This window comes from Rhea americana, unplaced genomic scaffold, assembly GCF_003343005.1.
Source record: "Rhea americana isolate MKP2758 unplaced genomic scaffold, rheAme1 scaffold_24, whole genome shotgun sequence".
Lineage (NCBI taxonomy): Eukaryota > Metazoa > Chordata > Aves > Rheiformes > Rheidae > Rhea > Rhea americana.
The window spans coordinates 2,050,879-2,074,557 of NW_028186357.1; the positions used below are offsets into that span (position 1 = coordinate 2,050,879).

Genomic DNA, 23,679 nt, shown 5'->3' on the forward strand with positions numbered 1-23,679 from the left:
AAAAAAAAAAAAAAAAAAAACAGGCACAGGATGTAATTGGAAACCTAACTTTTATGTAGACATCTAATCCAGACCAAACAATGGTAGCAAACAAAGCAGCCGTATCTGAAACGATCGCTAGCCCAGATGTTTCACTCAGCCAGGCAAGCTTCCCCTTCCTTACAAGCACAAGTGCAGCAAGGAACATGAAAGCCAAATAAAAATTGTGATTATTTTTCAGGCAGCAAAGTATATGGTTATTTTCCCCACACACACACATTGCTGTATCTCAGTTCCTAAATGTTTTTACTGATATGTTTTATCAGCTGAAGAATTTGATGCTTCAAGAAAATCACTTTTAACATTTAAGTCGGCAGCAAGCCTGACACGGTAAATGATATATTGCTAGTGAAATTCTAAATCCAATATTGTACAGTCACAGTCCGCTCGGACATGAGGACAACGGGGAGCGCTGCGATSAGCCAACGTAACATCACTGGAAACGACAGAACTTTAAAGTGCCTCTGGACTTGTAAAACCGCTTCTTTCAAAATATCCTTAAAGACAGAAATATCTAACTATGACAACCACAGTTTTAGAATCTGGCTTTATTTACTCTTTTCTTGCAATGGAAATACAGTAAACACCCCATAAAAATTCAGTACGCACTAACGTTGGTGCTGTGGAACAGCCGGGACGTTACACTAGCTGAGAATACACTGAAGTCCCTGGACAGTAGCGTTTCCTCGGCTCCACGATACACAAGGGGTGCCGGCAGGCTCAGCTGCCGCTGACCCGGCTGCGCCTTGCTCCCGAGCTCCATCCAGAGCCAGGCAGGCCCTGGCAGCACGTGGGACCGGCCCCCGCGGGTGGCACGGCCTCGGCCACGTCTGGGCACCCGCCGCCACAGCTCGTGGTCTTCCCTCCTTGCTTTGACAAAGCCTGTTTTGATGCTCCTTCTCAAGACTTAAGACCTGGCAGAAAGCAACTTGGAGGAGGAGTCAGTCTGAACAGGCCCGTGCCGTGTTAGAACAAATCCGTCTCTCCTGCTCTGATGTCCTCGCTGCGCCTCGTGATAACACCATCGACTGAGCCAGCTCTGCTCATCCTTACAGGGAGCCACTTCAARAGCGTTCAATATTATGTTTTTATCATGCCCAAACTGTACATTCCTGCTTTGAATTCTGCTCTTCACTCRCCCGTTGAGACCCTTCCAATAGAGGTGAAGTTATAACAATATTGGGTTACCAAAACATAATACATTATATACAGCACCWACAACTCCAAACTTCTGCGCTTCACTATATACCCTGCAATTCGTACAAACTGGGTGCCTGGCTACATTGGAAGAAAATAGGGAATGCCCCACGGTGCCAATTAAGGCAAAATACTACTGAAGTTTGGAAGTATTTATTTAAATGCCACATTCTTCTTCAGCTTTCCYTTTCGTAAATGTATCTCAGATTTAGAGCCGAGGCTCAGGAGCAGGGAAGGAATAGGTGTCTCACGGAAAAGCGATCAGTGTAGCTCCAAGCCCACAACTGCTCCCAGCTGCAGACGTGCCGCTCGGCGTCAGTCTCGGCGTGCTTTTCTCAGCCAAAGAAAAGCCCTACTATAAAAACCCACAGCTACAGAAACCATTTCTAATGTCCCTTTACAGTCACCTACAACAGACCAGAGAGAAGGCAAAGTTGAAGATAAATTCTTACAAATCTATAGCTACTACTCATCAGCCCATGTAATGCCTTGCTGAGGCTTCTGAAGATAAGCCTCAAAACAATACAGAGAAGGCAGCAATTGTGGTTCTCACGCMTCACAAAGGCGACTAAACAAAATTTTGCAAATTCATGAGGCTAAAAAACTAAATGATACAGCTCAACCTTTTCTGCAATTTGTGCAAGATCTAAAACAAGAATGTGAGCTGGGTGTCTCCAGGATTTTTGACACACGACAGGCTCTCTGAAGTAGTATAGACCACACCATTTCTGAAAACTTCATGGAATAACTTACAAAGTTCTGTGAGATGTGAAAAAAGATATAAAATAATAGCTTTTATTTTCAGCATTAAATCCTACTAATTTTTTTTAGTTAGGAAGGAATACTGAYTCTTCCCTATGATCAGTAGTTTGAGAATCTACATCTTTTTGTTTATGCTTTATTAAACATTCAGCTACAAATTACTGCAGTTGACCTAGAATATGTCATTCCTGTATTTTAAATATCTCGAGTACTTTTGTCTCACTTGTCAAATATACACTCTAAGTTACTATTTGCAATAAAAAATAGCCAAAACACTCATTCCTGGATACCTAAAGTAGAAAATATTTAAAAACCTACATTTAAAGCCTTTTTAAACTGAGGTTGGCTGAGAATATTTCAAGGCACTCATCATTTGCAGCTCCAATAATGTAAATATTATTTAAAAGTAAGTGTCTTAGGGCCTTTGAAAAACTAATGCTTTTACACTTCTGCATTTGCAGATCATCTAGCATACCCAGCTCCTGCTGCAGGACTAGCACTTCAAGAACGATAACAAAGCAGGACAACAAGGTGCCAGGAAAATATTTAAGTGCTAATAGGACCAGAATTCATCTCAGGCTTAAGGAACCTCAACCACCAGGACTGGCATCGTAAACTTCCAATAAATGTACTTAATGAAGACACTTCTAGAGAGCAACTCAGAGTATCCGAGATCTAACAAACTGCAAGTCTTCGTTCACAGGGAGCAGGTATGGGGAGGAAGGATAGAAAAGAATAATAATAAAAAAAATAAATACTGCAGATCTGTGTAAAAGTAGTTTTTCTATTTCTCCTACTGCTTTAGAATTGTGCAACAAGGGTCTTAAAAATCAACTGTTTATCACTAACATACTAACCAAAAACATTTGTGRAGTTATTGATCATTAACTCTGAGGTTCAAACACTGGAATTGAAAGGAAGTTTGGAAATGGCGATTTTTCCAATACTATACAGGGCACATTAAAAATATTTGAAAAAAAGATGGAAAAATTAATAGCAAAGTATGTTAACAGTATAAATAATGGATGAGCAAGGGGAGAAAAAATTTTCAGGAAATTCTTCTCCCTTTTTACTGAAACAAATCAAACCTTTCCTAATCATTAAYGTAACTGATTAGATGCCAGCTGGCTAAATTACACATTGATCCTAGAGACAAATCTCGCCCTCGAGCCGTGGGTTTAGCTCCAGCAATCACATCAGTGGGAATTATGGACCGATGGCACTGACACACCTACGGAAGTCAGAGCAACGGGTAGGGTCCCTGCTTCAAAGTTGCTGAGGGGCAGAATAAATTTATGTAATTACAGCYTCTGATCCCTAAATGGCCACGTAAACAGCTATTAGTATTTAAGTTTTAATGATAATTTTGTATACGAGCTATATATCTGAAGTTCTGGAAAAGCGGTCATTAGAACTCTCGTTTATACGGTGCCTGCAGATATGACAAACTTTGTTTCTTTGTCAGACCTTTACAAATAATACAAAACAAAACTGAAAGCACCTACACAGACTGACTTAATCTTTGGGCGCTGAAGATGAACTAAAGCATCTTAACATTTTTACTTGTGATGTCTTATGAATTTGCCTTAGATCTTGAGAATAAAAACAAGATACTCCACACAGTGGCGGTGGGATATTCTTCTTAACACTCACAGCCTAGATTTCAGCACCAGCCCAGCACACACAGATACACAACAGGCAGCTTCCTCGACTGAAGTTAGCAGCCACAGGAAAACATACAGCTCTAATTAATGCTTTTGACCAGAGCATGTGCTAGTAAAGTAAGTCTCCCATGAATACAAAGCTATGTTCATCTATCTGCTCAAAAAAGGTAGAAAAATAATCCTCTGTCCAGCTTTATGCTTTTTAATTTTCTTTGGGGGCACTACTACCAACATGCTAGATATTGCAAAACCTGAGAGAAATGAATCAATTTCTCTATATCAAAATTTGATCCTGTTTGTTGTTGACTTACCTTGCCAACAGATCTGGGGAATGGTGGTCTTTGATTTTCTGGAATTAAAATTGGAGTTGCCAAAATAGCTCTTTTTTGTCTTGGAATTCCAAGGCTGCCTTCTATCTTAAAGATTTCCTGAAAAAGAYGACAACCAATTACAATGAATTCAGAATAGCATTCATTCATTCACTTTCAGTCCATGCACCGTTAGTTAAAATTAACATGATCTACTACATTGCAGTTACTGTATTTTCCAGTGATTAGCAACAACATATTAACCTATKTAAATTCTCAGAGCTATTCTGTTTACAGTGACACTCTAAAACCTGTTAKGTGATTTTGCCAGTGTCACATTCCAAGTCTCACCTATATTCAAGCATTGAAGAGACTCCACGACCTCTCTGGGCAACCTGTGCCATTGCTCCGTCACCCTGACAGGGAAAGCTTTTCCTCATGTTTAAYGGAGCTTCCCGTGTTTCAGTTTGTGCCTGTTCCTCTCATCCCATTGCTGGGCACCACTGAGAAGAGTCTGCCCATCCTCTGGACACCCTCCCTTCAGACACTTATAAGATCTCCCTCAGCCTTCTCTTCTCCAGGCTAAACAGGCCCAGCTCTCCCAGCTTTTTCTCACAAAAAAAAGATGTTCCAGCTCCTTAATCATCTTAGTAGCCCTCTGTTAGACTCTCTCCAGCAGCTCCATGTCTCTCTTGTACTGGGAAGCCCAGAACTGGACACAGTATTCGAGATGAGGCCTCACCAGGGCTGAGTAGAGGGGCAGGATCACCTCCCTCGACCTGCTGGCAACAGTCTTCCTAATGCAGCCCAGGAGACCATTGGCATTCCTGGCCACAAAGGCACACTGCTGGCTCACAGTTAACTTTTCTTGTCCACCAGGACTCCCAGGTCCACCACTTCCACTCTAAGTGTGGAAGTTCTTCCCACAAAGAAACATAACACACCAGCTTGTACTGTGTTGGGGATGACTTGTTAAAAGATTGAGATCGACTACTGTTTATTGAGAATGTCACAACAGTTCTGCAAAACAAAGCGTAGGATAAATGAAACAGCTAATTCCAGTTAGGTACTTATATTCTACGGCTAGACTTTTCTCTGCTGTCTTAATCTTTCAAACTTTGAGGTTCCTCAACCAGTTCAGGGCTCCAAATCATTGTTTTGGTAGCTGCTATTTACAACCTGAGGACAGATGTATTCCTATGCCAGCTACTGCTATATATTTTTAATTGCAAAGCTGAATGAGTTCTCACAGGTATGATCTGCACATCAGTCAAGAAGTCCACAGGCACCTCCTAACAAGCCCATCATCATCAAAACATGGCTCTACCTCTGCTAGTTATAGCATCCCTTTTCAATTTTGACAACAAACAGCAGCAGTCAGCTTTATTCATAAAGTCAAAGAGCAGTGAGAACCAGGCAGAACATCCCTTCTCACAATTTTGCCAATTTTCATTCCTTTCTGAGGCTCACCCCATTACAGTGTTCCCATCTCTCCCAACGGCTTTGCCATTTCCCTTTAGTCTCTCAGCCTATAGGCCTCTTGGGTCCCTATTTTTGTCCTGAAATTCCTCTCCCAAAAGAATTTTCCCTTAATAAAAATTCATGAGAAAGTTCAAGACAAGAACATTTGAAGCGTCAAATAAAAAGAGAAGAGCTGAATTCTGTCCAAAGGCAAAAGCACAGAGCAGCGAACTTTCAAAACCACTTACGCTGTAAGCACAGGCAGGCAGTTTGGCTGGCACGTGCCTGTGACATTGCTTCGGACAGCAACTAAAAGGAACTACCAGCATGTCTAAAAGGCAACATCCGTTCCTTAGCTCAGCAGAAGCAGCACAAAACTGACAGCAACTTTGACTTGTGCTAACGTCTGTCTAGCTTCATTGCTGCCCTTGAGCTCATGAAAATGTAAGGAAGACCTTCCAGATGCATGATCTCTGGAAACAACTATGAAATTCAGTTACAGGTCCTTCTASCATGTTTCTTTCTATGCTAGTTTAAGCAGTAGAAGCAATTTTCAGATTGATCATTACCTGGATGCCACAATTTTGGTAGTAATAGATCTGAAAGMAATTAATTCATCCTTTTCACCTGATAGTTTGTCCTCATACTTTCCAAGAAAGTCCACAAATAAAAGAAAAAGCCAAACTATATTCAATGAATCGACATTGAAACCTTTAGCATGAAGAGGCAAGGGACCCAAAGAAAGCAGCTGGATTGTGAGATATCGGGTCCTCAGGTCCAGATTTCCAAGCAGSAGTTTGGAACAAAAAAAAGAATCTTTTTTCTTCGTTTAAAAAAAAGGATTTTGTATTCTTCTGATCAATTTTTAAAGACTAACACTGAAATGTCATGATCATTTCTCTCTCTCATCATTTCTGGTGTCAGAGACCAACATGTTTAAATGATTAATTGATTAAATAAGTTGCCAAAAACATCGCTATGGAATGCAGGTAAACAGAAAGGAAGAAAAGGTCAGAGTACTTTACCAAACACCTTTCATAACTCAGTGTTGTTTGTTGTTACCATGATTCCCTGTTCTTCACAAACTGGGAAAACAGAGATAATTACTCTAAAGTCCAGCCGGTAACTCATAGCATGATAATCAACCAGCAGATAAGACAAAAACAAAAGAGTATTGAAATTATGTGTGAACACAGCACTTGATTGAACAGTTATAATACTGAAAAGATGCTCACTCACGGGTGGGCTTTGAGAGTAATTTTTTTCTTTTTAATAATTTAACTGTTATATCAGACCTTTGGTCACTATACTATTCTCCTGGACAACAGATAATCTGACCAGTATCCACATGTCATTTCACTGCCCAATTTACTATTTCAAAACGAGCTTTTTTCACCCTATTTTTCACTTGATTAAATTCCCTTTTGAGATATGGAGTCAGTACTATTAACAGTCATAGTTCAGAACCCAGAGCATCGATCTGTTGGCAATAAAGCTTGGTCTCTACTCGCATTACGCAAGCAACACACACAGTCTACTCAAGCTTTGCTTTTGTGGAAAGATGTCAGTCTACCCAGTCTATGATGCTTCACAAGTTCAGCTTCCCCCTCTGTTTTCATTTTTCCCCGTTTGCCAGGGTTTCTCGGGTGCTATGTGCTTCTCAAATATCTGAATGAATGGCCTAGTCACTATCCAGTTGCAGGCACCATTACTCTTGAAAAAGAAAACTTCATTAGAACTTGTCATGGGAATAAGGTGGCTGAATACTCATCGATTTGTCACAATAAGGCTTGGAAACACCACTGGAGTGGCAATCTGTAACCCATTACAGTGACCAGGAAAGCGGTCAAGCTTTTTGCTATTTAGTTGTTTTTATATACTGAGTTTGATTATATAAAATGAGGTCAATAGCAGCTACTATTACAGAAAATAAACAAAATTAATTGGGTGCTTGTTGCAAGCAAAATTCCTCTGAAATAGCAATTAGGATATGGTATTCTCCATAAGTCTTTCTATTAAATAACATTGCTGTGCAAGACTAAAAGAACCGGAATTGGATGCAGATCAACTTATAAGTTCTGCATGATTTTCAGCTGAAATGTCATAAGCATTCTATAAAGCAATTAATAGAAGTTAAGTATTATGTCTGTTATTTCAATCACCAGATTATTGTTACTATCAGYAGCATTGATAGTTAACAATTTCTAAAATGTGCCAAAACAGAAAAATATTGTCATTTTAATATGAAAATATCAGAAGTGTGTTGGAGCTTCACTTGCACATTAAAAAAAACAACCTTTTAAATAAATCATTAGCTCTATGAAGAAAATTAGGAGTTGTAAAGGTCAATAGTATAAACATGAGCACCTGCTCAAAAATAGTCTGTCCTCAGTGGCTGTAAATGCCACCCTAAACATCGCGCCGCATGCTTTAGAAGAACAAATACAGCTGAAATTCAGCGTACCAGGCAGAACGGGGTACCGTGGAAGACGCAAACTGCCAGGCTTCGGAAGCACGGACAAACACGACTTCTGGGGAGTGGAAACTGCTAGGGGAAACTTCATTCTGCTGTTATAATTGTTACAGACAGGTAGATCCCTCCACTGCACAGCTGCTGCACCCGCTGACTTCACAGCCCCCCGACAGCCTCACTCCCCAACTCTGCTAGTGCGTCATTCAGTTAGCGGCATTACATGTACTTTTATAGGATGTGAGGGTTTGGTTTTGTTTTTTTTTCCTTCCAATCTTTAAACGAGCAAGAACATATCAAGAATATACTGTGTTCATTTAAAACATTTGGTTATTTGTAAATAATAACTATTTTAATCTGTATTTGTTCTAAAATATTATTGTAATGCATATGTGACAAATGTAAACTATCACAGAAACAGATCTTAACTTCTGCTTTGTGAAATGATTTATTCCATTACTGTCTTGAACCTCTACAGTATCTTTTGTGATGGAAAGGTCCTATCTGCATTCAGGCATAGGTTTCATTTGTTTTCACACTTGCTTTACTCTAAGTCAGGGAAAAGTCTTTCTAATATGATAACGGCCTGAACGCCATTAACTTTCCTTTCTGTACACATTAACAACASGGGGTTACCTGTTCTGGGAATAATATAGAAATGATGAAATACATACATGTGTATTTTTTAAATTAACGTTGCGTGCATTTCCCATCATCATTTAGTGGGTGTTATTTTCATTTTCAACCATATGCAAGTCACCCCTCTTTCAAGAAATCTCATATTGGTTCCCCACTGCTCATYGTATTTATTGAGGCACCCCTTTACACACAAACAACCAAACAGGCTCTGACCGACTGCATCTCCAAAAAGCATTGCGAACACGGGCATGGGGAGGGAAGGGGGAAGCCAGCTGACCTTAGGTCTCAGCATAGCCAGGACACCACAACACCTACTGCCATTAAAAACGCCCTCCTGCCCATCTCTACTGTGCTTACGCTGGTCACGACGAAAACAAAATAGGTTGGTTTTCTAGCACCGACCAGAACGTTGCCTATTATTCTGACGTGCCAGGAAAATTCAAAACTCTTAAAATTTCCAAAAAATTTCATCACCTTAGCRAATGGAGCGTGAATGAGGACAGCGCCTCCTGAAACACCTGACAGGACACAGCCTGGGGCATCCAAGCTCCCTGCGATAAAAGTTGAGCTTGAAAACAGGTATGTAGGTTTTTTGCTTTGTTCTGCTTTTAATCAAAGTAGTTCGCACCGACTTAGACCTCAGACTGCTATTGGAAATTTTAATAAAAACGTACAAGAATTCTGGAGCTGTTAAAGCTTTTTACAGGTCTGATCCTTACGTGGTATAAGCAAAACCGCAAGGAATACTCACAGCGCAGCACGGACGCGACGCCTCAGCTCCGCACTGTCAGCATCCCTACCAAGCACGCTCCTCCTCACGCCCTCATCCGCACCAAGAGAAGCTCCTGGAGCTTCCCTCCAACTCCAGGAAGCTTCACAAGTGTTCAAAACAGTGCAATGGAGAAAGAACATACAGAAAACAGAGCTCAGATTCTAGGCATCATAAATGAACCAAAGAGAGAGTCTTTTGGTGGGGCAGTAACCTCTATAAGGCCACAAAATTTGTAGCAGACGAATGTTAATGCGGTATGTCAATACATAACCACAATTTTGGAATAACACAGGCCGCTACGAGAAAGCTGTTCCAGGTCTTCATCCCGGAATATAAGGACAATTTATAATAAAATAAATTTATTTCTTATCAGAAATAAGCTCTATTCATATCAGAAGTTGTCCTACCTTGGAAAAACAGCTTTCTAAGTTTGCTGCAGGGCAGCTAGTGTGAGAATAAGGAAGACTAACACATTTTGTATCTATGTTCTGGATTGCTCAAATGCTATGGAGTTCATTCAGTTGAGAATGCTGCACAAAAGCAATTTCACAATACGCTAAAGCATAATACTGTATGTTAAAATCATACAGTTTAATAGGTCTAGTCACTGCAGTGCCAGCCCCATATCTGAATGGGTGCATAAAATACGGCTCTAACCCTTCCGAGGTTCCAAACCGTGCTTACRATTCCTATCTCCTCAGCCCTGCTTCCCCAAACAATTTTTCTCAGCTCACCTGCCACATACTCCTTGTTATCTCCAAGTTCCTTCATTACATCCCTTCCCTCAACAAAGGCCACAAAACCTAATTCAGAACATCCAATTTTTATCCTGCTATTCTTCTCTGAACTCTGCACAATCCCTCTGCTCTTCTTGAACTCCTTTCAAATCCCCAAACATCTCACTCCCTCTTGCTCCAGGTGTCAGTGAGGAATCACTGAAAAACACCCACGCCTTAATATTCCCGTTGGATTTGTTTCTCTGGAAGCCTGATCAGACAGCATTGCCCAAACTTAAGTCATCGAAAATTTGTATTTTTGTTTCCAGGACTGCCAGTCTTTTTCCTATTCTTAGGCTTTTCCCCAGCAACATCCTTCTTGCTATTGCATCTTTAAAGCTCTATTTCATCAGTCTTTTTCAGACCACCAGCTCTATTCCCTCACTGAGAGCATTGCATGGCCACTGCCAGAAGTTCTAAAATCCTGGTGGATTTGGCATTCTGGTACAGATCCTTCAATTTATCCATGGCAAGAAAAAATARCAGCAATTCCTTATATGGCCCTTTATTTTAGCCCCTAACTTTGCAACTGGAGGCTGYCGTGACATGCATGAAGCACTGCAGCAAATACTGGGCTTGCATAGGCCACAGATCAGTGGAGAGAAACCCCACAACACACACCCACGACTTCATTCCTGGCTCCCCACCATCAAATGTGCCACTCAAGCCACTTCAAAGAACACAGAAATTCTATCAAATCACAACATTGGTGTCTTAAACTCATGGTGTAAGTAGCAATTCAAGAGCAGGAGGGCAGAAAGCAAGGCTCCCAGATCCCACAGCTTCCGAACCTTCCAGGTCTTTGTTTTTCACTTTAAATAAAAACAGGCTATTATAATGAATTAAATTCATGTCATGTTGCACATAGGCACATTAAACATAATTTCTTTTCTCAATAACATCACTAATCCAGATAGTGCAGCTATATCTCATTTTCCCAACCTGTAAGTGTCTTAGGGTAGAGAACGAGGAACTTGGCCACTGACCTGTGATTTCACAAAATCCAGAAGCTTTCACAGTGCAGGCACAGACCGCACGGCCAATGACCCAGGCTATGCATTTTGGCCACCTAAACTTTGTACCTGCAGTTGGTTGGGCAGACCCAGATGAATCACACTCCTCCTGCTCCCCAGCACACCCAGGCTTCCATCTGCAGATTACACATAGGTGACCTGTTCACAGATAGTGTAAAAATTTGCCCATTATCCCATTCTGAAAAATAGAATCTGCTTTATTAAGGATCTGAGAGGCGCCTGTTTCTTCCTSCAGCAGTCAAAAACATTTCACTGGGAGAGAGCATTAATACTTTTCTTCCCATTAACAGCAGGACATACTCGCACGTAATATAACGTTGCAATTAGGTGCCTGCACCACTTCTTTCCTCCTTTCCCATTAGATCAAGGCTGCRTTGACTCCTAGCAGAAATAATATCTTACACCAGACTACGAGGTAGGAACGCGCTGGGATCACAGACCCACACGCCTCCAAAAACGCTGGACTCCGAGGGCCAGCGCACCTCTCGCRGGGCAGCCTTGTGCTCGCCTGCACGGGAGGCTGCCCGCGTGACAAACGAAGCGGGAGCYTGTGATGAAGACAAAACGCCCTCCGAGAACTCAGTTAAGGCAAAACTCCTCATTCACCAGACTGGATTCGAAATTCCGTCTAAATAGCTGAAAYGTTAGTACATTAATCCACTGCACAACTCAGTCCAGCTACTCAGATCATTCAATTAACAGGCATTAACAGAGTGCAAAGAGCTGAAATGTTAGTATATTAATCCACTTCAYAACTTGGTCCATATTTTTTACTTTTCAATACAAATGCATTAACAGACGCTGTCTGATACTGCAGCTTAACTCGATTCTGCAATACAAATCAGAGGCGGCAGCAGCAGAATCTTGCAGAAAGCTGCTAAYTGCAAACTGGACACATTGGAGAGGGATGGGGTGGACTGGGGTTGGGACCTGGACTCCATTAGACAAGACCTAGATTTTCCCTGGTCCTGTCAAATCACCGCAGCGATCCAGTTAAATTCAGACGACAACGCCCATTAGTTTTAAACCTTTCACACAGCATTACCGAAGAAAAGAGCGTGCAGGTGAAGTTCTGATTTGGAGGTATCTACAATTCACTTAAAGGAAGTCAACTTTTTAAGAAAGTGTTAAATTTTACTTCTGTTCCAACTGTTAAAAAAACTTGCTAGTTTTGCAATATGTCAGTTATATATAAACAACACCGTGTTGTTATTGTTGTATCTGCTTGGGGAGAATCAAAACTCAGCTTTCTGGCAGAACATTTCCAAAGCAAAAGTGAAAGATGCAAGATGAAGAACCAGCCATAGCCTTGGACRTCTTGGTGGATTCTCAGTTACCCCCTTAATCACGTACTGGCAATTACGAGTAATTCAGCAATTTCAAAGAGTGTACCTGTCAGATTTCAGGAACAGATCTATGACTCATGAGCTATAACATCACACTACTAACAATATTCATTGCCACATASTTCAGAAAAAAGAGCCTAAAATGACAGGAATTATATTTTACTAAAGTTTGAAGGCTTCTTCCAGATCATCACTGCTAAAGCTAAAGCTGAGTACAGCTTTAACTGCAGTATCRAAAGTGATAGTGCAATACCATCTACTATTCAAATTCATGTTTGCATCTGAGCATTTGGCCCTAGCAGCCTGCAGCCATAGTTACATAAAAATATTTATATTCCCTTCCTTCATACCTTTTGACTTTTCACTGAGAGTCTCCATGGGACAAATGCCAAGTAAACAGGTTTTATTCGAGATTCCTAGACAAGATCCAGCTTTCTCCCCAGTTTGCACATCATCTGCTCAGCAGCTCTGTGGCTGCTCCTGCTGCCTCTTCTGCAGCCCTGCTCAGTGGCCAACTGTTCCAGGCTTTCAGTCGGTGGGATGCAGCATCCAACAACATTAAAAAGAAATAAGAACCTCCAAAGTGTTAGAGGKGGGTTGGAGCACTCCACAGCTCCTTCCTGGCTCCACTGGACTGGCGGGGAGGGATGGACAGTCCTGGGGCACAATATTCCCAGGGATCGTGGAGGAGGCAGGCTCCGTGCCRCTCCATCGATTGCTTCCAGAGGACCATGTTATTTTAGTAATTACACCTGCAAATCTAAAAACTCCATTCAGCTCCCTTGATTGCTAATCCACTGTTTTTTTTGAAAAAAAGTGATGCATTCAAAAAAAGTCTGTGTTCTGACTGAAACAAAATTATCCACCCTCCAATTTCCACTTTATTTACAAGCATTTTTGTTCATATTTCATATTTGTTCAGTTCTGTCCAATGAGTTTTACGTTTACCTACATGGATTGTCTTCTCCCAAAATCACTGAAGTCATTAACATCACACCTGTGATGTCTGCTGCTTTTACTGACAAAGAGAACTCTAGAGTTAAAAACCTGAGTTTTCACAGCGTGAGGTAAATCAGCAAAATTAACTCCRAAAATTAACTCTGAAAAATATCAGCTACGCTGTACACAAATGGTATTATGAAATCTTAGGACAAATTCTTCAGTTCTTATAGCACGTGCCAAGTACAAATACTCTGCTTCAAAATGTGACCAGAGACCCACTGGGTACCTCAGATTACGCACAGCATGTTGCTTCCATAAAGTGCAGTTTCCAAGGAATGTAGGAAAATTAATTCTACTCTGTGTAATTCAGCTTTTTTTGCCTCATTCCCTTTGGTCTCTGAATGTAGCATTGTAACAAAACCAAACCATCAGTTCAGCGCATAAAGTTCTAGCTGCTAATACTTGAGCATTTAAWGGCATTAGAGTGTAGGACAGGACCTGAGATTCTTAACATAAAATAGCTTTATTTTGCTGAATTTGTCTAATAGAGAGATTAATAATTTGCAGCGTTCCTAATCTGATACATTTTTGGCCTTTTTTTCAGCTCACAAACTGTCCACTAACAGACCTTGAAATCTGTGAACAAGTACATTACCCACCATTATACRTGAGTTTCTCAGATGAGTAATTTCTGATCTTTAGATTGCTCAGACAGTTGCTTGGAAACATTTGTCCGTATTAGTTACACAAGTCACGTGGCATTATGTTCCCTTTCAGATTGGAAAGCTGCTGTGAATAAGCAACGGAGCATGAAATGCAAATTTCATGATATAAAATTCAAAACTTGCTTTTGGCAAGGATTTGCTTTATTACATTTACAGCACAAGATGAAAACAAAAAGGTTATCTCTGCGATCCGAATGACTTGACAGGGGAAATAGCGTCTGTGCCACCTGGAAAACCAGGGACATAAATTGCACAAACAAAACCAACAAAAATAAAGCGAGCACATGGAACGGGTGAAGAGCAGGGCCAAGGGAGTTCATTCGGCTGAAAAGACCATTCACGAAACACGAAGATAGGACAAGAACAGGCTGGAAGTTTGGAATCAGCCTTGCTATGGGCTTAGGCACGAAACAGAACCTGTGCAATGATTTTTATGTAAACAGTAACTAAAATTATGGGTTTACTCTTCATTGATAGGGATTCTGGCCTAGATTAAAGCACAGGTAAGTTTGTTCAGGAAGAATTATCGTAACTTTAGGAAATTGTTATTTACCCGTTCCAAAATTGTAAGTAAAGAAGGGGAAAAAAAAAAAGTAGTTTTGCGTCGGTCAAAACAGCCAGGTCTTGTTCAAGTTAAAACATGAAGGATTTACTAGAGTATATAAAAAATATAATAGATTCTTTTTTCTGATGAGAAGTATTGCTGACAAGAAAACATAACAGAATCCTTTCTCGGCCATTATGAGCAATATTGACCTCGCACCTTTTTGTCTCTCAACTTTGTAAAACAGCCACTTGTATTTTCCTAGAGTCTTTCTGCACGGGCAGCTGTTACTGTTTGCCTGTATTGGAAGTAATGATTTATAAAAGCAAAATCACTGGTTCAAAACTAAATATAGACTTTTGCTCGCAGAGGCGGCTCCTTTCAGCTGGGGAGAGCCAAATATGGTGAAACTATGTTACTGAGCACGTCCTCACAGGGCGTCCCAGGCTACTCCTACCAGCTACAAAGCCCAGAAAAGGTATCTGAAGTCATGCAGACCCAGTAAATTGCAAACCAAAAGAGAAGAGCCTGCTGAAACAGTGCAGAGAAACTCTGAAAACCTTCTGCTAGGAAAAAAAAAAAATGTTTTTCATCAGCTATTTAAGTCCAGATCACACAGACTGATGGTTAGTAAGGGCATTTGCAAGGAATAAAACGTGTGTACGAGTCCGATGTTGTCACCTTGCATTGGGGTCCGACCCCGGGACGCCCGTGGTGGCCAGCAGAGACGTCGCCTCTTGCCACTAACCACGCAGGGTGCCCGGGGGGACCTTCCTGGCGCCCTCCGTCAAGCCGGCAGAAGGCCCCAGAGGACGGCAGAAGCACCTGGCGGCACCCCCCGCCAGGGCAGAGCATCCTCGCCGCACGGCGTAAAGCGGGCTGGGGGCTACCTCGGGATTAGGATCAAACCCTTCTGCTAATCTCAAGCGGATGTGAAACGCGTAGGCASAGCCCTCGCTTACTGCTGAATAGCTCATTGCATAAACCCCGGGGACGTGCGCCGCAAAGGGCCGAAAGCACCGTCGCGCTTCCTGCGAGCGTCTCAGCACTGACAGTGCTGCTAATAAGGCATTAAGACACTTAAGCTAAATGTGATTAGAAAACACAGGTACAAATTTTCATTTCAGCAAAAGCAAAAACCTCCAGTACRCCCAAATTCCTCTGCTTTATGCTTTGACTGTTTATAGAAAAAATTATAYGTCCCTTAAATATTAAAGGGTTAGTTTTCACTTTGTTTTTTCCTAAAAAAAAATTCATTTGAGTCAGATCATGTTCATCCATTTTCAATAGTCTATTGGTCCCTTCATAGCTGCTCACAGAAACTTGGTTTAAGGAATATGAGCTTATAAATTGCCATCCTTTGCCTGTCTTTCAAATAAGGCGGAAAAAAAAAGAAAGAAAGAAAGAAAAAAAAAAAAGAACCAGCATCCTGAGCTAAGATTAAAAGCTGCATTCATATTAAAGAATGGTGTCTTTTTACCATTGAAACTGAAGCTGTAGATTATTCTCTGCTGATAAAATACTACAGTGGGCAAAAGACTGACTTACAATGAACACTGCTGTAAGACAATTTATCTACAAGAAAGGAAACAAGTTTGCATAATCCATTTATGGTTGATTCAGCTTTAGAGGAATTTGCTATATAAATATATGTTACCCCGGGGAATAGTTTTGCCAAAATAACTAATGAAAGTGTTTGAGCAAGTTAGCATTGATAATTAATAGGATTTTTCAGTATCACGACGGACAGCGACATCTTCTCATGTAAATTAACTGCCTCACCAGTGAGACAAGAACTTGGCAGATTCCGAGAACCAGATACATCAGAAAGGGAAAAATGAATTAACTTCGCGCCCGCAAAAATGCCAGCTGAGTGAGTGACATGTTTTCACTGATCATCAAAAGGTGTTTTATGGTAGTTTCTTCACAAACATTTCAYGGCTCAGCAATTATCACTTTGGAAATCTTAATTAATAGTTCATCAGTTCGACTGGCATTTCTCGTATTCTGTTATCCAGCTGGAGGGTTTGACTAAACATAATAAAGTACCATTACGCTGTTACGCACTTTGCTAGCACTCACAAGTTACGTTTTAAGTTTAGGTGTCAATATTAAATCATCGAGAAAGATTACCGCAGGTAACTCTTTCACAATCTCATCAATAACGCCTTGCCAAGTACCGTCCTGTAGAGACTTAAAATTTACAGTGAACCCAACATGCTTTTGTGGTCACATAATTATTTTTATTACGCTTTGTGGCAATGTTGGCTGCCAAAAAAGGTTGTCCTAAAATCCCAGTGTGACAAAAATCAATTTTCAGATGCAAATCAGGGTGCCATAGGTGACATTTTTCATACCCAATAAATTGCTTGTCTGTGGCTTTGAACTAATGGCCACATAAACAAGAGAGATTGGTGCAAAGGTATTGCATTATAATCTTAGCAAAGTTTTATGAGAGTCTTGCTACATGCTGCAAAGAGAAACTAAAACGGAGGCAGGTGGGGGTGAACTGCTCGAGGAAGTCCAAAAGAATACACACAGCCGCTTCTTTTTTAAAAAAATCCTTCCATCTTTTCCTTTAGCTTTTTTCCAAGCTCTAATCTTCCACCCTAGCCCTCCTTTTTTAAGTGTAGTATATTTTTTTACTCAGTGCTTTTATTAAACATCTTCACCGCTCCCCTCCTCTGTCCCTGACCGAGCTTGTCCAACACCGATCTTGAATAATCCTAAATTTCTTGAGGCTGTAAATTTGGATTGTAAATCCTGGGAGACATTTTCTCTTGCAATACAGAAACATGATAAAAATCAATATTTTTATGGAATGTGGACACTACTGATTCCAACCATATAGTTGAGATAAAGGACRTGATCATGCAATATTTTTCAAACCTCTTCAAAAGAGTCAAAGTTAGGTTCAAATCTAAAGCTTCTGAAGCTTTACGTTTCAAWTAAAGATCGATCTTCATGTTATTTCACCTTGTTGTCGTGGCAGAAAAACATGAACACCCCYAAAACGACAACTGAACAGTGCACCAGGCTAATCCTTGTACAGCCAGCTGCAAGACTGGGATGGTAACTTCAGGAACAAACTTAAAAGGTGCCTTTTAAGCTGCTCATCCTGGCACACTCGATTAATGATACCAGTGCTGCGGACATTAYTGAGTCGCATTCTGCACGGGTGCTGTTTGTTTGGGGGCAGAAGGGGGAGAGAAGCGYTTTCTTTGGCTGCACCCTCGGTTTATCTAACCTTTATTCTGAAAGAGCAGAACTTGCTGCTGGTGGGACACGGCGCCTCGACTGCGCACGTCGGCGTTGCAGCGCAGCAGCAAAGCACAGCCGGCTTCAGCTCCGCAGGTGTAACTCGGAAAACACGTTTTTGAGCTTTTGTTTTTGCTGCTCGTCCAGCTGGCTAAATATCCTCCGTGCATTCCTCGGAGACGCCGGTGTATTCTCATTGCCACAGCAACGCCCGGCGCRGCGTGCATCGGGGATCCAGGGCAGCGTGCCACCACGGCCTCCACCCTCTTCTTCTGGGAAGAGGAATTRTAACGGAAAGTATGAAATGCTCGGTTCCCTGCCTTTTAAGGTCACCACAGACATGTCCTTCACAAGCTAGCTAATGAGCAGCTTCTCTCTCAAATAGCCTCCATCACTCCATTGCTTCACGATCTGACAACTTCTGCAAACATTTGGAAAGCAAGTATTTAATTCCATAAGTGACTTGGGTAGCCAAAYTCTTGGGTGGCCGGATTACTTGCTCCTTGCACTACTGCTGGAAATGGGGCGAGTGCCTAGCAGAAAGCTCCCAGGCAGAGAATTATTACCATCTAGTAAATCTGCGCTGCAGCTGATGCCCAGTGCGYCTTCACCCTCTGCAAGCACAGGAAGAGCACGGGGACAGGTACACYGAGGAATGGCCTTGGTTCTTGTAGGGCTCAGATTTACTCTCTTCTACAGTTACTCCTTTTGGGGAACACCTTCAAGTTATAYGAGCCAAGAAATGACCCATAGGGCCAAGAGAACAGAAATCAACCCTCAGATTTTTCAGCTTTTTCTGGCACCGAACAATTTGACCAGATCATAACTCCCAGCAGCAAAAGATGCCAGGCAAAAGATCACTTTAACCTGATTCTCCAATTTATCTGCATTAAACACAGCAACAAGATTGAAATATAAAAGGAACACATCCAGGACATGGAAGAAAAACTTCTAAGCTAGAGAAAATTTTCATTGCCAGTATAGGGGGAATAAAAGATTTATCAACAAGAGTTTAGTGAAAGTTCAGCTGAGAAACAGCCATAAAGTCCTGACCTCTTCTGCTGTCCAAGGTTATTCGTTTATAAGAGAAATCAATTTAAAAATAGGAGCTGTAAATCAACATCGTCCTATGAGCTCTACACTAAACGTAAGGCCCTAGGACTCAGTATAGTTTCAGTGTAAACAATTATATTCCACATGTAAATATTAAATTCTAAACATACTGGGAAAGATTAAATTGGTCTGGTTGATAGGTTTCTGTAAACAGCCACCCTTTACGTAACTGGTGATGGTCTCTGCCCGGTAGCTGGTTACTAGAGGAACAGATCATTCCAGTTTCCCCGCAGCGAACATGAAACATTCACCTAACGAAGCCCTTTCATAATTGCAACAAGGCAGGTACTAAACTGATCCCGCAGCTTATCTATGCATTTGTAGCTGGAGTTCATTAACTTGTCAGCACTGATTGCTTTTGAATAGGAAAGTGAAATGAAAAAATGACGTGCAAATCAATATCAACTGCTAAGTCATGTTCTTGTTTAGCACAGTGTCAGATATGAAATAACGAGGATTAAAGAGAGCAGCTTTCTGATGCGAGAACATGCTTAATATGTCATTTTTATAACAGCATTGCCATAGCGAATTACTTAAGCTAATTGTCTCGTGATAAAAGTTACGTCATGTTAAAAAGTTAAAGAAAAATCACTAAAGCCTATTGTTATTTTCAGGTATGATTTAAAATAATATTAAGCTTAATAATAAATGGGAAAAGCACTTAATATATATAGATAGATAATTCATGCTCATGAGTTGGTACAAAAACCACGTAGCACATYTACATGTGTGTGTATACATACATACATATATATACATATATATATAAAAAAAAAACTATCGGTCCTTTTCCTTCTGTATCAGTCAGCATCACACCACAACGCCACAGGTGCATTTTTTGGAAAATACCTTTCACATGCATAAAACAAGCTGTGATCAGAAGGGACTACAGGGGCTATACGCAGGTTTTTAGATGTTCAAAACGTTTAAAATGTTGCATAAAAATTACTGGAGACAAGACTAACGAAAAGGCAGGTAAAGAGCTGCTTGTACATGCCGATATTTGCCGAATTGCTTGCTCCGTGTCTAGGAGAATCCCGCCCAGGCTCAGCCGGGGAGCGACCTCAGCACGCCGCGAGCCAGACCCACGCGGCTCGGCGCGGAGTTGAATTCCAAACCCAGGAGAACAGCCTTAGCTTCAACACTGGCAGGTCCCTGCCCGCAGCACGTACAAGATGCCTCTTACCTTGCTCTCTGAGCATCTCACCTTTCCTAAATACGCACATTTTCAATTAATAAATTCAGCCTAACGCACTGAGCRCTAACAAAAAGACACAATAATTCCTGCCAGTGACAAGGAATTAGGAGAGCACATTTCCGTCCCAGCTGGAGCTGCAGAATTTACAGTCCCCTAAGTAAATCAGCGACTTTCCCGATTAGCAAACAAACATCAAGGAACTCCTTCCCATTTATTCTACTTCTATGTTTCTCATTATRGTTTCTCTAATTGAATTAAATGTGACATGCTAAACCAGGAAGCATTTCCATTTGGGAACTCTTCTGATAGATGTTAGATTCATTAGAACCATACATCTGGACAGAATATGCCTTATAGTATTAACATATTTCAGATATTATTTTTAAGTAATTATAGTCAACATATTAAGTCTGAGATTACAAACTACTAAAAAAGTGCAAAACTCTTGGAGATACTTTAAAAATGTGCTTAATCAAAAGGCACTAATTTTGCAAGGATTCAGCTGAAGGCATGAAAGGAATGTAAAACAACAGAAGAAATTCAGTTTTCTGTGTCACAGGCATGAAATATAACTGGCATACTTGACTACCCAATATTATTATGCACAATTTATATATATATATATATATATATATATATATATATGTGGGTGTGTAGGTTTCTCTGTGTATGTAGATGGATAGATAAACACGATGCTAATGATGACCAATAGGAAGGACTCTACCATATGAAATTCTTACTAATACATTCAGTTTTCTTGGCAGTTGAACAACATGGCAGCATTAACAATTAACACCAAGGTCACCTCAAATAAATTTTGATTTGGGCACTCCTCATAGCAGATTTATGAGCAGATTCAAAGCTCATTAAAGTCGCTGGAATGACTCCTATTGACTTAATGGAGTTTGCATTTGGTGCACTGCTTTCTGTAGTCTCCTATGACAGATTAATTACACAGGTTTGTTAAAAAAAAAATCTCGCTCAAAATCAATTCTGTAACCACAATCCGTGCTTCAGATAAACACGTAACTTAATGATGGTGTTGAGCGTTATGGGGAGCTGAATCCGGAGAGTGCAGGGCAACTGAGAGAGAAAGCGCAAGCTGCCTGCAAAGGGAGAGCGCGCAGGAGCTGCCTGCCCTGCCCCAGACCTCGCGCCCCGGCACAGCTACGCCGGCTTGAAGGACGCTCCACGTGAACTATCCATACTATTATTTTGACATAGACAGGAGAAAGCAGGTTCAGAGTCATAGACCCCCTTTTTCACTAATTCACRTGGTCACAGGATAACTGCAAAAGCCAGGAAATAGGTAGCGCTTTGCATTATATTAAATTTATTGCACAGAGACAATTTATTGCAGTTTCTTCCTTGACCTGCTACCGGAACCATCCACCTTTGCTGAAACCAAAAAGACAAACTAGATAAAATCGCTCGCTGCCAAACTGCAGGCACTCTTTAAAAAGAAGYGGACAGAATAAGCTATCATATCAATTTTAAGATTTTGATTCTTATCAAGAAACAGAAACAAGCCTTTGCTGAAAAGTTAGGTTATCTATCATTCCTCTTTTTTGTAAAAAGCTATACGTATGCTCTTAATATGATGTTTTTRATTTCTTAGCAGTCTTAATAAAAGACAGAACTATAACACATGAATTGAATGTATTTTAAGCCTCCTTTGCAAAATAACCCACACTAGTATATTAGCACTGTTTCTATGGACATAATTGGAAAATAAATACGTGTGAACAGTTCCAATAAACTTCTCAGTATGGAGGTGCAGTTGTGGGATGTAATTGATGGCAGTAAGTGAATAAGTCTATAATTGATAAAATGTCTGTTGACTGAGCCAGCACCAAAACAAATAATGAAATCCCCATTTCCTAAATCAGAAATTCAATCTGTCTTTAATTCTAGCAGGCAGTTCTGCTGCAAAGGGCTGGCAGGATAAACACGTGCTAAATCAAACACAAGAATACTTGTGACAGTCATCTTAATCTGAAGCATACGCGAGTAGCAGSAACAGCAATAAGAACTGAATATCCAGCTTGAAATTTCTTGTTGCCAGATGCAACCGTGAGGGAAGACAAGCACCGCGCACACTTTGCCCTGGCAGGGTTCTTCCCTACCGCAGTCACAGTTTCCTACCAAACAGGAGCTTCTTACTTATTTTTAACTCACAGGTATGAAAATATTCCTCCTGGGCAGATAAAACAAGATGTRAAGCGTGATATCTGTCATCCCAATTAGCAGTTTTGAATTTACTGGAAGTTTTGTTAGCAAGTTCAACAACAGCCAAAGCAAATCAACGCATCTCAGGAGAGCATTCGAGCGCCCTGCTTCATAGGGGATGACATGCTACCTCATCACCACGTCGCTGTGTTTGAAGGAAACATCCTGCATTTTGAAAGAGTCTTTTAAAGGATTCATAACGCAATCAAAAACAGATATTAGGACCTCTTTGAGTGTCACGACTATGGCAAGTAATAGCAATGTGTGCTACTGCAAGCACATGCACTGAGTATTCAGCATCTCCTAGGATAGTCCAGTACTTCAGAATCACACTCTTGAAATCCCTATAGAAAAGAACTCTAGTTCAGCATCAGAGACTGGAAAAACTGATACAGGCTTCCAAAGACTCCAAAGATTCAAAGAAAGCGTACTATCACCTTTTCATGATTTGAGGACGGATCTTTATACAGCACAAGCGTTGAATAATCTTTTAAAAAAGCCAAAGGGAAAAAAAAAACATTCATCCATCATGTTAACATCTAATGTCAAATGAGACTTGGAAAAAAAACATTTTTATTATTATTTTTTTAATGGCTCAAAGACTGCCATCAGTAAACCCTGCACAATGTTTAAGTCCTCATTTGAAGGATGTATTTTGCATGCCAGTCCTAGCAACTCAAACAAAACATTGGGCAAACATCAGGAGGACATAAAAATGCCTAACGTCATGTTGTTTCTTATTAGCAAAGTCCTTAAAGCTCCAGAAAATCTTGCCATTTATAGASTTGTAACTTGAAGGCAGGATTCCCTCCCCACCCCACMCCCTAAAGAAAAAAAAATCCACTTTTCACTTGTGAGTACACAGGTCATGTCATCACCTGTTTGACAGAGAACATTTAAAAAACAGTTCATCAATATTGCCTCGACATTAACTGTAGAAATGAGTACTTGGCCACATAAAATATTCAGTAGTTTTCCAGTGTGATTAGTACCATTATTCAAAATGCATGTCTCCAAAAAGTTAAAAACATTTAGCCCATCTCGGATTGGTGATGCAAAGCAGGACCCACTTAAGCAGCAGCCACCACAGTATCATGCTGAGATTTTTATAATACAGTCCCCAAGGCCAATTCGCTGAGCTACATCCAGCTCTCATTTTAAAAGCATTACAGTCCATCCCTTATCTTAAAAACCGGCATATA

At 40.8% G+C, this 23,679-nt stretch overlaps 1 protein-coding gene across 2 annotated transcripts in view; it reads right to left on the reverse strand.

Annotated features, from left to right (window-relative positions):
* CDH13 (cadherin 13) overlaps nt 1-23,679 on the reverse strand; it is a 482,277-nt gene that overhangs the window by 284,399 nt on the left and 174,199 nt on the right. For both annotated transcript variants that reach the window (XM_085306414.1, XM_085306412.1), the window contains exon 4: nt 3,974-4,090. In XM_085306414.1, the coding sequence (XP_085162540.1) occupies nt 3,974-4,090 (117 nt within the window). The remainder of the gene's footprint in view (nt 1-3,973; nt 4,091-23,679) is intronic.